Source organism: Aptenodytes patagonicus, chromosome 7 (assembly GCF_965638725.1).
Source record: "Aptenodytes patagonicus chromosome 7, bAptPat1.pri.cur, whole genome shotgun sequence".
In the NCBI taxonomy this organism is placed as follows: Eukaryota; Metazoa; Chordata; class Aves; order Sphenisciformes; family Spheniscidae; genus Aptenodytes; species Aptenodytes patagonicus.
This window is the reverse complement of record NC_134955.1, coordinates 72,652,866-72,669,362: the sequence shown is the minus strand read 5'-3', so window position 1 is coordinate 72,669,362 and position 16,497 is coordinate 72,652,866. Positions and strand designations below refer to the sequence as shown.

At 39.4% G+C, this 16,497-nt stretch overlaps 1 protein-coding gene across 1 annotated transcript in view; it reads left to right on the top strand.

Annotated features, from left to right (window-relative positions):
• Positions 1 to 16,382, top strand: part of TOGARAM1 (TOG array regulator of axonemal microtubules 1) — a 44,954-nt gene extending 28,572 nt beyond the window's left edge. Inside the window, exons 9-22 of the mRNA XM_076345824.1 lie at positions 423 to 521; positions 963 to 1,132; positions 2,315 to 2,483; positions 2,814 to 2,948; positions 3,652 to 3,805; positions 4,403 to 4,508; positions 4,904 to 5,139; positions 8,665 to 8,823; positions 9,407 to 9,533; positions 9,842 to 9,960; positions 11,448 to 11,640; positions 12,604 to 12,823; positions 13,596 to 13,682; positions 15,364 to 16,382. Coding sequence (XP_076201939.1) covers positions 423 to 521; positions 963 to 1,132; positions 2,315 to 2,483; positions 2,814 to 2,948; positions 3,652 to 3,805; positions 4,403 to 4,508; positions 4,904 to 5,139; positions 8,665 to 8,823; positions 9,407 to 9,533; positions 9,842 to 9,960; positions 11,448 to 11,640; positions 12,604 to 12,823; positions 13,596 to 13,682; positions 15,364 to 15,617 — 2,228 coding nt within the window. The 3' untranslated portion in view covers positions 15,618 to 16,382. The remainder of the gene's footprint in view (positions 1 to 422; positions 522 to 962; positions 1,133 to 2,314; positions 2,484 to 2,813; positions 2,949 to 3,651; positions 3,806 to 4,402; positions 4,509 to 4,903; positions 5,140 to 8,664; positions 8,824 to 9,406; positions 9,534 to 9,841; positions 9,961 to 11,447; positions 11,641 to 12,603; positions 12,824 to 13,595; positions 13,683 to 15,363) is intronic.
• The last annotated feature ends 115 nt before the right edge of the window (positions 16,383 to 16,497 follow it).

Sequence of the window (16,497 nt, the reverse complement as noted above, 5' to 3'; positions counted from 1 at the left end):
CTGCTAATTTATATGGGAAGCAGCATTAAGTGCTGCTTGGGGGAAAAAATATTTTAGCAAATTCTGTTTTGATTCAATTGTGCTGAATTATCTAAGAAACAGTGCTATACTTCCACTAAGTGAGTTAGAAACTTCTGGGTTTTTTCAGTGGAATCAGTGGATTTATAAATCCTCTTACAAACGTTGGTTTTCTTTATAATCTTTTGGCAGAAATTTTGTTTGCTATATGCTTTCCATGATTTTGAGGATATCAGTATTTAGTAAATCCTGTTAACATCAGTAACTTGAAAATAGACTGGTTCATAAAAGCGATAAATTCAGATGTCAGTGTATGATGACATTTTAGAAGAATAAAACATGTACCAAAGCGTAAACTACATGATTTACATTGTGTGATTTTTTTTTTGTTTTGTTTTGTTAAGGTCTTGCAGAATCAACGTCTAGTTTTCCACAGATGAACAATCTAGATTTCATTTCACCAAGTGTCCTGTCTGAAGATGCAGTTGTAATTGTTGGTAAAGGTATTACAAAACCAAAATTATCTCCTGTATCTCATCATGTTATTAAAATGAGGGAAAATGTACCTTTATAGAGTGGGAAAAGAAAAAATAGATTCCGTACAACATTTTAGGTTGTGAACAATCTCCAGTTTAAACGGGTGTAAAAAGAATTACGCTTGAAAGTTTTCCAGTTACTGGATATGCTGTTCCATTCCAACAACAAAGAAGGGCAGCAAATTATGAAGGTTAGGTCTTGGTTCTAGCTCAGCGTGCACACATGTACGTGCATCCATCCTACTCGGTAGAATAAGGTAAGAGTACCTTTGGGTGGAAATTGGCACTAATAGTACAGTAGCAATGTTTTTATCTTCTTGAATTACTTTTGGTTTTCTTTAGTTTTTGCTAGGTTCTGCTGAACGAAATGGTTATTTTGGTGAGGGCACAACATGATATGCCTTTCAGGTGTTTTTGGAAGCCCTCCTTCTGCACGAACATACAGCCAGTCCATAACGTGTGTAGCGAATGGAGATGACCAAGCTCTCAAAGAGGAGACTGAGCCATCATCGGGGATCTCTGGGAGAAGCGTCCAGCAGAACAGTGCTTCTCATTTCCATGTTGAAAATGAAAAAGAGGTAAGAATTTCAGAACTTTTTTGTTGTCTCACTTCCTGTTTTTATATGTATGAATACAGCTCGATACAGTTTTGCAGTTTCTATGTTATGGTAAACAAGAGTTTGATTAAAATAGCCTATAGCCATCAAGCTGCTTCTCCCTGCTTTTTCTTTTTGGTTCCACCTGGATATTTTATAATGGCAAATTGCTGCATCAGAAGCTTCCCAGCTAACTCGAAGTCTCTGGGAGAAGGGCTGCAGGAGGGAGTGGAGCTGGAAAATGTCCTCTTCTCTGACTCCCACAGCACATAAAAATGTGGAAGGAGGAACTGGCTGGGTTTGACCATGTCTTGTTTTCTGGTTGGATGTATCAATCTAGCTCCATTCGTAGGTTTTTCAAAAAACACTGTCTGAATATCTGTCCCATGATATGGTTTCATGAGGAGTGGTGCTGCTTTGTTAAACACTATTTACATCTGCTGTAACATGGAGCAAGATTTATCTGAATGAAGTGTGATGCAGATTTTAAAAAATTTGAAATGAAAATCACAAGTCTTTCGGAAAGCATTTAAAATAACATTTTAAGATGACTAAAACTTTAATGATAAACAGTGTCTTAAGTTTCGAATTTCCACTGAAGGTATGAATACTTGGACAGATCAAATTCAAAGGAGTAAATGGAGGAGTGTATTAAATTTTGCTAAGTTTTCATGAGGAACTGTAAGCGTCTTAAACATATAAGAGAGTAGGGTCAGATCACACTGTTAAAGACCACTGTTTAAAAAAAAAACCTGTGTGCTTAAATATGAGTGAGTTAGCCCAGCCTGTATATTTGTTAGTTAAAATTCTAGGAAACTACACAGCGCTGCCAAGGAAAGGAAGACCTTTTCTTGTAGACCTTAGTTCTCTAACTATTCAGATATTTCAGAGTAAGTGATTATTTCCCTTAAATGTTTAAACCTGGAGTGTTGCTTCTTTTTGCCAGTAGGACTACTTATCATGCAGAAAGCACGCATTCAGCTCTTTTCAGGTTTGGATTCAATATTTATGTGAATAATTTCCTTTTGCTCTGCAGAATAATGGTGAAAACAGTAATTTTCCATGCTTACTTTAGACAATATCAAGAACTGGGTAGTAAGTTATTGGGTAACTTGGGCATTATATTATAGTGCGTATGATAACGAGTGCATTAATTTTTTGCAGCTAAAAGTTGTCATGTCAAAATCTGCCCAGGATAAAATGAGGCGGAAGAAAAAAGATGAAAAAGAACACAGTCATAAAGAATATCAGGAAGTCAAAGACCTCGAAGAAAAGGAAGAAAACCCTTGGGAAAGACTTAAACTGAATGAACCAGAGAAAATGACAACAGAAAGTGAGGATTAGTGTTTGTCTTAAATGAATAATACACCGTTAAATGCTGCTGAAATGGAAATTAAAATTCTGTGATAATTACCAAAAATCATGGCTGTTTAGTGTGACATAAAGTATTACGAGAATTAATTTTACACTGCAGTTTACTCTTTAGTCATTTGTGGTCAGTCTTATAATGCAGATGGTGGAGAGTAATGCGCTTATGGGAAATATTTGAAAGACTGTAGTTAAGAAAAATTTCAAAAGACAAATTAGGACTGAAAATACTAGTTTTTTTCCTTTTTTCTAATTTGTTGTTGTTGTAGTTTGGACATTTCCTTCTATTTTCTAGAGTTAAATCTCTGTGGGGATATATTAACATCGTCAAGAAATGTATCTTTGTCATTAGAAAATGTTGCCTTGAATCCTTCATTAAAAAGAACATCCAGTTTGAAGAAGACAAAATGTTCAGCCTTGCTAGATTCTGGTAAGCTGTTACAGTAAACTAAAGACCGTTAAAATATTTGGATACATGGAGTGGGACAGTTCCAAAATACAGTCAGGGTCAACATGATTAATACGTACAATGGACAGTCCTGAGGTGCTCTGGAAGATTAGAATTCCTCATTGCTCCCTTGAAACATTTTTCATGTATAATTTGTTAGGAAGATGTTTGAAGCATGAGAGGGTTTTTTATTTGCTCAGCAACTTAAATGATGTAATGTATTAATGGCAAATTGACTCCCTTCTGTCTCCAAGAAAAACATTTCTGGGTACATTTTGTCAGTGAGGTGCCTTTAAAATATGCAGTAGAAATCTTTTCAGAATTGAAGCTCATACTGATGATGGTCAAAGGTCTTCAGAATTTCTCAAGTGGCTCTTTAAGTTTTACTATATTGTGTCTTACCACACTGTTCTTTAGCACGTTGTGCATCTGTTTTTACACTGAAAAACCCACTACATTTGTGTTTGCGGCTTTTTAAAGTGGTAGTTGTTTGCAAAAAAAAATCATTCACGTGAATGAAGTGCTGAATGATCGAGGATGTAACTGGGAAAGTGGCCTTTTTGAAAGCCTGGTCCCTTAGTAGCAGCAGTCTCTATATACCTCAAACTCTTAATATTTCCTTCCTTTGAATGAATTGTTCTCTTCAGATTATGCTAACTGTTTGTTATGCTTTATGACTTTGTAGATGAAATTCCTCTTGGGGCACAAGGGCGCTATAAAGACCGGACCCCATCAGTCACTCATAGCCCCGAAATAATGGACCCGTCAGAACTGCAGCCCTTTTCAAAACCAGAAACGGCACTGACAGAAGCCTTGACACTTTTAGCTGATGATGACTGGTAGGTGTAAACGTCTATCTACAACCTGAATCGAATGCAGAAGGCGTTTGTTTTGATAACTTACTTTTAAAAAAAACAGCAAAATGGACATAACATCAAAAACAGTGAGAAGGATTGCAAGTGATATGTGAGAAAAAAGAAAAAAGTTTTTTTCAGTCCAAATCTAGATTAAACCATAACTGTTGTAAATTGAGGCTTAATAGCTAAGCTTTCAGAGACATGGAGAGATGCCTAAGTTTAAGCACTCTTCTGGAGAGGGCCCCCACCAATACCTTCTTGCCATTTTCTGTGGAATATAAGGCTTCACTGTGCTCTGGCTGGCGAAACGAGGTTACAATGCTGCTGCCTTTGCAACTTGGGGAAGGAAAGTAATCCTTCAACAGCCACTAGCGCAAGCTGTGGACAGAACTGTAGGAAAGAATTGAGAGACTGGTATGTTAAAAAAGTCCTACTACCGCATTAAAAGAAAGACTCACTTTGAAAGAATTTCCTACATTATATGTCATTGCTTTATTTTACAATCTAATTTGTTTGCTGTTTGGTTTCTTAGAATTCTATGTTTTAATGTTTTGAATTTAAATATTTTTTTTTACATAGGGAGAAGAAAATTGAAGGTCTGAACTTTGTTAGATGTTTGTCTGCCTACCATGCGGCTATTCTGACTGCAAAGCTACACGAAACAAGTTTGGCTGTGGCTCAAGAGGTTAAATTTTACTATCAGAATATTTCACTGACTATATGTCTGTATATGTATTTTATAGCTCTCAGATACGCTGAAATGAAATGGTATGTTCATCTGTGGTTAGTTTTCCAGTCTCAGAAGGATGAGTTTGTCGTTCAGCAAAGCAGCTCATGCTTCAGATACCAACACTTGATCTGATTTGCTAAGAGACTGAAAAAATTTAGATCGTAACTTTATAACATTTTTCATGTGTATGTATTTTAATTCTCACACATTGTGAATCAAGTTAGAAATGTATTTCTTGGTTGCTTTTAATGTTACTTAAAAATTACAAAGGGAAACATTAAGCTTTACTTATTTTAAAGTATATTTTATAAGCATTATTCATTGTTTGTTTGGGTTTTTCCTGTGTGCAGGTCAAGAATTTACGCTCAGGTGTTTCTCGAGCTGCTGTGGTCTGTTTAGGGGATTTGTTCACCTACCTGAAAAAGAGCATGGATCAAGAACTAGATAATACAGTAAAAGTCCTTTTGCACAAAGCTGGTGAATCCAACACATTTATAAGGGAAGAGGTAGACAAAGCACTGAAGGCTATGGTTAATAATGTGACTCCAGCACGTGCACTTTGTTCTCTTATAAATGGAGGGCAAAGGTAATTCTTATAAAGACTTTATAAAGAAATAACTTGTGAATAGATTAAATTTATCAAATACAGTCTTTAAAAAAAATCAAAATACAGTAGGCAGAAATTTGAAAATATAGTAAGTCAGCAACGTTTGTTGACATAAAAGGTAGCCCCCCCCCCCCCGTTTCTTTCTGTACTTTATATAAAAAGTTGGCTGTTGATTTTGGAGCTTGGTATGTTTTCTGGTCATTTTGCAACACTTCAGTAATTTGATTTGCTGCTAGTATAGTACTCTCAGGAAACTGCTATTTTGCTTTGCCCAGTAAAGCTCACATAGCATTCTCATTTTTCACTTACTCTGGAATCAAATGCCTGTCTTTTTCAGTTTTCAGCACTACTTTTTATTTAGAAAGATGATTTGTAACTTAAAATTCTCTAGCTGCAACTATCTTGGTTGATTTCCTGTTCTTCTCTAGACTTAGCTGGTTAATAGTCTTTTTTGTCTGCATTTTAATTCCCTTTACAGTGGTGGTGGCCATTATTTTCTTGAGTACCTCAAACAAGCCTCCATTACTGGTTGCACGGTTTGATTCTGACCTCTAGCTCACCTCAGTCTGTAGTAGAAGTTACATTCCTTTCTTTCACTTTCCCTGTTAAGTATGTTGTTCTTTTTCTTTTATATCCTCGGTCACTGTAACAGCAATACTTAATCAAGCCATTAGGCATTCCAGTATGTTAGATATATGCCTAATTGTACTTAATCTCTTACCTCTCTGTCGTCACTTAGATGACATTTAATAGGCTACATTTCTCGTAGCCTATCCCTTCCATTAAATATTTCAGATGCTACATTATAAATCAGTCCTTAGACTTTCTGCACAGTTACAAATCATAAGTTAGTCTTGATTCGAAATGTTTTGTTTCCTGGGAAGCTGGGTGTTGTGGAATATATTGATTCTGTCTCCTGAAAGCCAATGCGAACCATACTGCAATTACCTGAACTTTAAACTGAAAGGCAAATATCAGCCTTGGGATTTAAATTATTTATGAATCGTGCCTGCACGTAGTTGTTTTTGTGAATTGAAGAGCAGCAGACAGTAACTGCACATCGCCTTCATTCAGAAGCCATGTAAAGTGGTCTGTTTATGTACTCCCATCATTTCTTCAGAAATCCTTGGCCAAGCAATACTCATGATCATAATCGGCTACATCTGATCTCCCCGTTTTCAGTGGCAGATTCAAATACACGGACCTGTCCTTAAGAGTTTTCTAGACCTATAAACATTTGACCCCTCCGATTTGTGAACTTAGATACATTTTCAGATATCCAAGGCATCAAAATTGTCTGAGCTGTGAGTCTGAATACAGCATTTGAAGCAGGGATTACTTTCTTCACAGCTAAGAAGAAGACTTCAGTCAAAGCGGTGTCTAAATCATGGAGTACAGTACAGTTTAATGCATGACACGTCAGTGGATGGCCTAAATAGCACTGAGAGTTACAGCTTTTCTAGTATTGGCGTCAGGAAACTCTGGCCGTATTAGCAACAAAGCCCATGTAGCACATATGGAGCTATCCTCTCTAGAGGCTGTAACAATGAGTACGAGAATTATCTTTCACAGTGGAAATTTGGGAGAAAAATGACGTGTCTGCAGTACAAAGTGGAAAGGTTCTGTTTGACACAACTGTGTAATTACACAAAGGATGTATTTTCTAAATTTGGCTTACACATTAAGTTGCTTATATTCACAACTTACGTACTGACGTTAACAGTTATGGCTTTGCTTACAATTCATAAGACCTTTTAAAATTTGCCTATTTTCTGCTCAACGCATTTCAAGCCTACTGTGATCATAAGTATTAACGCTTGCAACCCTCAGTAGATATATATACTGATTCTTCGTCAGCTACAAAGTTGTTTTTGACTTTACCAACAAGAATAATTAAAAACATTTTTGTTTGCTTTTGTGAGATGCTGCTCTAAAGATACTGGACCATTGCTGTAATCTCACCTCTATGAACAGATGCTTGATCCAAGAGCATGATTCCAGGACTAGATCTGAAAGTGATTGTATTTCAGAAATTTTAAAATCATGTTTCTTATCTGTAAGAATTGTGTTTAATTCTAAGGTCTTACGTGCACACAAAAAGATTTCCGACTATTTTGCATGAGCAGTGGGCATTCGCGGGGAGCGGGGGCTTATTTGCTTCCATGGAGTGAGGTCTTCAAGCCTCACAGTTCTTGTTTTCCCATCGGTACACGCAGCAGGAGTTAGTCTGTTGCTGTTTCCCTTCTCCCAAGCTCCCGAGACGTGTGGCTGCTGTACAGACATAACGGCAGGTACTGGGCACCAGCCAAAGCTAGTCTTAAACGCGGTAGCTCAGTCGCAGCCGAGAGGATGGCTGCGTTAGCAGGGAGCTCCGCGTGGCAGCTGCCACGCTACCGGATAGATTTTGCAGCCTGGACTGTATTCTGAGCTGCCACGTTTTGCAGTTTGAAGAGACCCCGTTAGTTGTCTTTGTGCAAGCTGAAGCCGCGTTGTGCAGTGTAAGCTAGTGGTGGCTTTACTTCCAGTGAGGCCATGGTAATCTATGGAACCAGAGAAAACTAAAACCCTGGTGAAATGGGAACACGGTCATTCAGGAAGAACGCTGGATGTTCATGTCAAACTGCAAAGCTGGGGAGCCACTGGTGCGGTTTACCAAGGCAATTCTTTTCCTTAGCTCTCTCCTTTAAACCTGTTTTTCCCTGTGAATGATGAGCCATACAACTGCCTCATTTACTGTGCAGTGAAACTGTCCTCAAAGTAGGGTTTTTAATCCAAAGATAAAAAAAATGGAAAAGTTTGAATTAGCAGAATTGTGTACCCTGAAAACGTGTGGGATCAGCAGGTACAGCAGAATTTATATGAAAGGTTAGTTTGCTGCACGAGTTTGAAAATTGATTCCAGCTTTTCTCTCATTTTCATCAGCATAGGTGTTTACTGGCCCCCATTTTGTAGAAAACAGACTTCTGCAAGATTTTTAGAAGTCAATAGAATACTGCTTTATTTCATTTTAAATTCATATAAAATACACAGGATGTGTTTCTGAGCGTAGGGACTTGCTTTTCATAAAGTTCATGGAAAGAACATGTAGAGGGTGCTTTCTAAAATATTTTACAGTTATTTTACGGAAAACTAGAATTAAATTCTAAAAAGAAGAAAATTACTAGTTTTCTTAATCCAAAAGGTGCAGTTAGAGGCTGAAACTGACCTTAAACAAAAAGAATGTAATTTTTCTTTTTTCATTTGCGTTCTTGTAGTTTGGGATTTTAAGTGAATGAAATGAAATTTAATCAAATGGATTATCCTTTTAAATAAAGTTATTTGTCTTTGCTCCACAAGGTCTTCCCTATACAGCCAGAATAAATACCTGCATATCAGCAGTACACTAGTTGTAGATTATGCTAAAGATGAAAAAAGAAAACTTGTATACCATATTTGGTAGAGCACGTAAATACTGCTGTTTAGCTCCTGTGATGAGTTTTTACTAAGCGGCCGTGTTTTCTTTAGCCACCTGCATTCAGCGGTGAGAAGATGCACAGCCCAGCACCTGTCGGACATTGTAGAACGTATGGGACCGGAGCGGATTCTGTCTGGAACCAAAGTTGTCGCTGATCGGATTTTCCCTGCAATAGCCAGGTTTGCACAGGATAGTTCACAACAAACAAGGTTAGTAAGGTTAATAGTTAAGGCAAGCACATTCCAGGTGGCTGAAACCTCTGCATAGCTCAGTGTGTGTTGCTCTGCAGTGACAGAGGATAGAATCATGGAATCGTTTAGGTTGGAAAAGACCCTTAAAGATCATCGAGTCCAACCGTTAACCTAGCACTGCCAAGACTGTTAAGATAGCATATGTGACAGAAATTACCTGAATGCCTCCTGCAGCTGTGCCCACCCTGGCTGCAGGAAGAAGAGGGGCTCAAAAGGCATACTCTGTTGGGCACAGACAAGATACAGGCCACGGAGGAATGCTGGTACTGGGATCCACGCTGTCTGACTGACAAGGCTGGACCATCCTATTTAAAGATGGCTGAAATGGAAGACCGTTCTCATTAATTTGCTCGGTTGCTGATTAAACAGTGATTCTTGAGCATAGTTTCTTTGTGGGAGGATGAAAAGGCTGCCTGGTTACACATATAGATAGCAATTCCTGCACTTTTATGTTTTGGAATTACACACCTATAATTATCAATAGAGTTACAAAGCAAATCTGTGTTTATGGATGTATATGTCATGGTCTGTTGCCCTGCAGGTATTACGGTCGAAAGATGCTCTTCAGTATGATGACTCATCCTGATTTTGATAAAACGCTTGAAAAGTATGTGCCGACCAAGGATTTGCCTTACATTAAGGAATCTGTTAGCAGTCTACGTGAAAAGGTATGTGGAAAAGCTCTTGTTTAACAGCTGAGAAATGTAAACGTGTACTAGTGGCCGTTAGGTGCAGACAATGAACCTACAGGGAATGGGGGGAGTGCATTCAGAGCAAGACAAGTAATCAAGTGACTACATCATGGCACGGTACTGCTTGTTAGCTGCCCTGTGCATGCCTTTACTCCTTGCAGGTACACTGGATGAAATGTACTTTGCTACTATACTGCGCGTGGCTGTCAGACTTGCTTTTACAGGGTCTCCAGCAGTGCAGAACGGTACCACCCATGTTAATTAACGGTTGCACCTTTGTGCAGGGTTTGGGGGAGATGCCGTTAGATACACCCTCAGCAAAAGGAAGACGTTCCCATACTAGTAGTGTTGGACATTCGAGGTCATCATCTACTTCCAGAGATGCTCTCAACGTCACTGACAGGTAATGATCTTCAGTGTTTTACCCCGTTAGTAACTTGACCTCTAGGATAATAGCCTCACTGCAAGAAGAGTGTAGAAACATTCACAACAGGGTGGTGAAAATTAAACATACGTAAAGGAAAAGGAAAAACTTGACATGTCCCACATAAACTTTTTTAAATAGGGTGATTAGTAATATCAAAATGGCTTTGTGCATTTTGAAGTTAAGTTGTCTATTGACTGCCTATGAAAATAGGCACAGTACACAAAACACCTGGAATTCACAGTAGATTCATGTCACCATCAGTTCAAGATAGTGCCATTCAGACTCTATAGAACAAATGTGCCTAGGGGTAGCCACAGCACAAATTACCTGTTTGTGCTCTCACCTGGACACTAAGTGTTTAGTTAGATCCTAACTAAAGGTTTTAGGTGATACTCCATCCATTTTTAGTTTTCTGTTTTGTCTTCTAATAGGTCTTCTACTGAACTGAAAAAGAAACCCCCCAAAATTTAAACCAAGCCAAAAAACTGCATCCAAGAATATAGAGTTCATAGGGGCTGTGACCGCCTCCAGGTTGAAGAAAGCGTGTCTGTTTAGGAACAGATTTCTTTAACACACTCTCTACTATTCAAAATAATAATTCCACATTTGATGGTAAATTTTGCTTTGGCATGTAAAACTACACGTCCGCTTCCTTAGAAGAGGTGCTACTCACTGGATTATGCCAAAGACTCTTATCTTTGATTCAGGTACCTTTAATGGCCTGTGATACACTAGCGGGACAGGAGATTTTGATGCCGCCTTTTGTTCTTGCAGAGCTGATAGGTTTGAATTTGAAAATGCAAGAAAGATGCTTATTCCATTCTCCATCAAAGACTTCTGTTCGCAAATTAGGAATGAGCTAGCGACTCTATCTGGACTGGTCTGTAAATGCAGGATACCTATCTGGACAGAGATGTGATTCCACAGATTTTATAATTCTTTCCATGACTGTCTAATATGATTAGACGCTACAGAAAATTTGTTATATTCTGTGAAGAGTTGTTGAATTTCCACCTCAGCGTGGCATGTTGCTTAGGTGCCACCTAGACTGGGATCAGTGTTTAAAGTACTTTGGGAATAAAGAATTAAACTACAGTAACTTTGGGAGGTTTTTTTTGACCCGTTGATGTGAGGGAAATTCACAACTGTTACTGGTCACAAACCCAGCTGCTCTCGTACAGAAACTTGAAACGGCACAGGGCTCCTGCCTCGTTGAGGCTTAACTCTTGTGTGATAGGTGTATATGCATTTAGAGTGGAATGTATATTGAGACTTTAGGAACAACAATTACTGTTAGGTGATTTTTTTTTTTTTAAATCACCATGTTTAAAGTGAAAGTCCTTCATCAGAAGATTTTCTGTTTCCTTGTGATACTTGCACTTACGTGGAAAGAGAATGTCTGAGATTAAAGACTCCTGTTTCAGCTTGCTTATATGTTCACTGAATAACTTCTTCCTTTCCAGTAGAGAGACTACAGAAGCCCGTGAAGTCACAAGAAAAACAGCTCCTCGCAATTCACTAGAAAGTGAAGAATATGTTAAAGACATTACAGGTTTATTGAATGCAAAAGACTTCCGCGATCGAATAAATGGCATTAAGCAGCTGTTATCAGATACAGAGAACAATCAAGGCTTTGTTGTTGCAAACATTGTCAAGGTAACTGTATGAAAACATTTTATTTCAAAGGTCTTTAAGTAGTGTCACAAAGTTTTCTGATAAAAATCTCGGCTCCCTCTTTCAATAAGAATGTCTGATTAACAGGAAAACATTGAGGAATAGGTGCGGTGTGCTCAAGGGGGAGATGTGTAAGCTACAAAGGTAGTAAAGGAAGTAAATAGGAGGAAGAAGCTGAAGGTTTTCACTTAGGGATAGCACTCTGAATTATTTCTGGAATACTGTGTGCAGTTTTTCATGCCGCTGCTGAGTAAATATCAGAATATCAGAACAGGTTACAAAAAGAGCAGCAAGGATTAATCAAGATCTGAAAAACTGTCTCTGAAACACAGCTGCAAGTTCTGCCTGCTTTGTTTGTCTTAGGAGAAGGTGAGGAAAGGTCTTTTTTATGATAAAGTTTAAGGTAAGTATCCTTTCTAATAGGAAAGGCGGTTCTTTAGGAGAAAAATACTATGATGAGGTCCAACAGTTGTAAGCTAAAGATCGATATAATGAAAGGAAAACCAAGATTGTCTTCTAACAGTGCAGTGTCTTTGCTGTGGAACTATTAAATACTTCTGTGGAACTTCGCAATATCTTAACTGTGAATGTTTTTGAAATCTTTAAAACATTCTTTTTCCTAAATAGAGCTACGTCTTGCTAAAAATACTTGCTTGCAGAAAATACTAGTCATACTGAAAGTTACAGATGGCTTATTTACCTCCATTACATTGTATACGAATGATTCAAACTCAGATGAGGTGAGATACAGTTGAATGAAGTATATTCAACACAGTATAAACATATCAAATGTTGCTTTACTTGCTAAAAAAAGTACCTCAGGTATTTGCATATCAGAGCCATCTTTTGCTAAGATGGACAATTAAAGTGTAACAATAAAGCAGGAAGCGTAACGTCCACCTCAAACATTAATTGTTAATTCCGATGAATGCTGTACTTTTTCAGATCTTTGACGCTTTCAAGTCTCGCTTACATGACTCAAACAGTAAAGTAAATCAGGTTGCTTTGGAGACAATGTACAAGATGATTCCATTGCTGAAAGACAATTTATCACCTGTGATCAACATGTTAATTCCTGCCATGGTAGACAACAACCTGAACTCCAAAAATCCAGGGATTTATGCAGCTGCCACAAACGTTATTCAGGCTCTATGTCAACACTTAGGTAAGTAATTTACTCTCTCTTAATTTTATAGAGTTTTAATTGTATTAATTAAATCCTAAATTTAAAGAGGTACTCTTTCCAATAGTTTCCATCCAATCATTGCATTGTGTAATGAATCATTGGTTTTGTTCTCACACTTCAAACCATACAAGTCATCTTAATATTTTGCCAGTCCAGTAAGGAAATACAGCTAGCTGGACCTGTCATACGTGCGTAGGTGCTTTTGTTATTTTTCCATAGCAGGTGTTTTTTGCTGCGAGGGTTCACCAAGCGCGGCTGTGGAGTCTCCACCCTTGGAGATACTCGCAAGCCATCTGGACACAGTCCTGGGCAACCGGCTGCAGTGGCCCTGCTTGAGCAGGGGGCTTGGACCAGATGACCTCCAGAGGTCCCTTCCCACCTCAATCATTCTGTGTGATTCTGTGTTTCATTATCCACAAGCTCGTCACACTGCTGAATCTCTTAAACAGGTCGAAGAACTAGATTCTTGCTGGTTTGTGTATGCCCACAACTATTTCCCTTCCTCAACTATTTTAGCTTTGGAGCAGAATCTTAGTCTTTTCAGTAAATGAATATTCTACGTTCTACCAGATTCTAGGAGTTACGGCTTGTTAAGAGTATCTTTTTATGCTTTTATGCCCTTAAATACATCACTCTGTTTTTTTAAGTTAATATTTCAAAAGTAAGGTTATTATTTTTCCATATTGTGTTTATTTCCAGACGTTTAATTTTGTGTTTAAGGATTTTACCGTGTTTTGTTTTTTGCATTTAGACAACTACTTGCTCCTCCAGCCATTCTGCACAAAAGCACAGTTTCTGAATGGAAAAGCAAAACAAGACATGACAGAAAAGCTTGCTGGTAAAGTGATGTCTTACTTTGCATGTTTGTTTGTGTACCATCCTAATTAGGCAAATTCCTTGTCGGATGGTGGTGGCTATACATCTTCGCTTCTGTCACAGTAGATTGTGGGCATTAACGATGCAGCAGTTGTCAGATTTCATCCCCTTCTAATGCAAATTGAAGTTATTGCTGACAAAACAAGAGAGTATTATTACTATATAGTCAGATGGAAGATGTATAAATACCTAGAAGATGTATAAATACCTTAAGCTTATAATAATTTTAATATGGAATCAGAGAGAATGAGTTTTGTTTTGTAATGAGTTTCATTCTATCAGTGAATGAGTGGGTTGTACTGTAGTGAGACTCGGGTCCCCACATGCCTACCTCTGCCCGGTCGGCAGGCAGAGGTAGGTTCCTGTGTAGGGCCAGGGGCGAGGGGCTGACGGAGCAGCGGAGGCTTGCCTGCTTCACTTGCTTGCTTCAGGTTGTATTCCCTCTCACAGTGCTCACTCCCTCAGACTCTTGCCAGGAAGAAACGAAAAGAATGAGTGACTGCTTTTTCTGAGGTTTCCCAGCACAGAAAATACACTGTTCTCTGAGGCTGGCTCCTACTAACTCCTGAATTTTACTTCTGTACCTTTTTGCTTTTCACCGTTGGTCTCGTTCTCATTTTAAGGCTCTTGATAATACACATTGGCATTCAGTCATAAAGGAGACAAGCTGGCAAGCTGAGCTGCAGTCACCACAAAGACAGCAGACTTCACAATGGTCTTCTTCCTAAACTGGTGTCAAAAGCTTGAAGGCAAATTTGGTTAAAAATTGAAGACAAATTTTAATTAGAATTTATACACATATTTTAATATTGGGGATTATTACTAGCAGAAGTGCTGAATTTTCCTTTGATGTTTTAAGTGGACAAGGGATGTCTTTATGGGAAATATGCTTGAACCAAACAGATGTTATTTGGCTTACTTTCAGAGTAGTTCTGTGTGTAGTAGCTATGAAATTAAACTAAATAACATAATGGACAGTCTGTTCTTGAAATATTCCTAAATTTATGCTTTCTGAATGTGTTAGTCACCAACCTTTAAACAGTTCATCTCTTGCTGGGATTTTTTGGAGTAGTTTGTATTATATACCGGAAGAGTCCATTCTAGCAAAAAGGCAAACATTTGCAAATGAAATACTTAATTCATGATGTAATTGTCTAAGTAAGGAAAATGCTTCATCTTGTATATATTTATAGTATAAGGCTACTTTGTTCCTTAAACTCAAATACCCACTGCGTATTTCTGAGATAGAGGGGAAATCATAAAATCTCAGATGTTACACAGTGCACTGTGAGAAATAAAGGTCTTTATGATAATCCTAACTAAAAAAAAGCTCAAAAAAACTTTGTTTCTTTTACCTGTTTTAATTTAATGGAAAATTGAAATTATCAGCAGTACCAGTACTGCTGTGTAAACTCCTGAGAGAGGATAAAAGGGGTGTTTGTAGGGAAAGCTGGTATCTTTTATCGGAGGGCTGATGCTGTCACAACAACAGACAGGCTCTTGTGCATAGCAAGCATTCCTTCATTAGTTGCTTTGGGAAGATGATTTGACATTAAGTGCTTTTAAACACCTCTCAAAGCAGGGGATCGCTTCTGAATTGTTGTCAAGCAGTATTTTTAAAATACCTGTTGTCTTTCTTGCAGATCTTGTTACAGAGTTATACCCACGGAAGCCTTACGCTGTGGAGCAAAAAGTTCTAGCTGTCCTTTGGCACCTCCTGGGAAATATGACAAACAGCGGCTCTTTACCTGGAGCTGGAGGAAATATCCGGACAGCCACAGCAAAATTATCAAAAGCACTATTTGCACAGATGGGTCAAAGTCTGTTAACTCACGCTGCATCTCAGCCACCGCACATCAAGAAGAGTTTAGAAGAATTTTTGGAGATAGCAACCTAAAATAACGATCTCTGTGCACGCGTGAACCTCAATCAGCCGACTGACTCGGACAGCCGGACAGCCGTTTACAGGGAGGGACGTGGGACCATCTCCGCGTTGCTGGCGCGCAGTGCCTGCGCTTCCCGTGCAGAAGGGCCGCCGCCGGGAGAGCCTGCAGAGCGCTGGGCTGTGCTGGGGCCGGCTGCCCTCGCTGCCGCGAGGACGGCGCGGGCGAGCGCCCGGTGACGGAGGGAAAGTCGCTCCTGCTCGTCCGCACTTTTCTGTGGAAGATACAGCACAGCGCCCTGTTTGTAGTAGCGGGATGTCAGATTGCTCATGAATAAATACACTTACCACATAGTCATGTTTGGACTTGTTTTAGCACTAAGCTTTACATTGATAAGCGGAAGAAAATCCTGGAGATAATTACACAGTACAACAGGGTTTTGTGTGGTATTTGTGAAAAGTATGTATTTTTTTTTTTTAATCCACTTACACAGTTGTGCAGTATTAGCTTGCTGTGGCTGCTGTTACGGTACTGTAACCTTTGCTTGGTGGCTGGGCATGCTCACCTGCGCGGGAACGTACAGCGCCGGCAGCTCTCAGCCAAGCACGGCGACCCGCTCCGGGGGAAACGAACCCTTCCCCTTTCCCCGGCTGCGCCGGTAAAGCGACGGCCGTTGGCCGCGGCACCCGCGCCCCCCCTCCGCCCCGTCCCTCCCGCTGCCGGTACTGTACGCGTTTTACACGGGAACCTGACGCGAATAAACGGATTTATTTCTGTAACGCTGCGGCCGCCGCCTCCTTGCCTGAGGGAGGGAGGGACGGAGAGCGCGTCGCCATTTGGCGGGAGGGGGGAGAGCGGCGCAGGCGCATGCGCGGCGGGGGCGGGGCGCAGGCG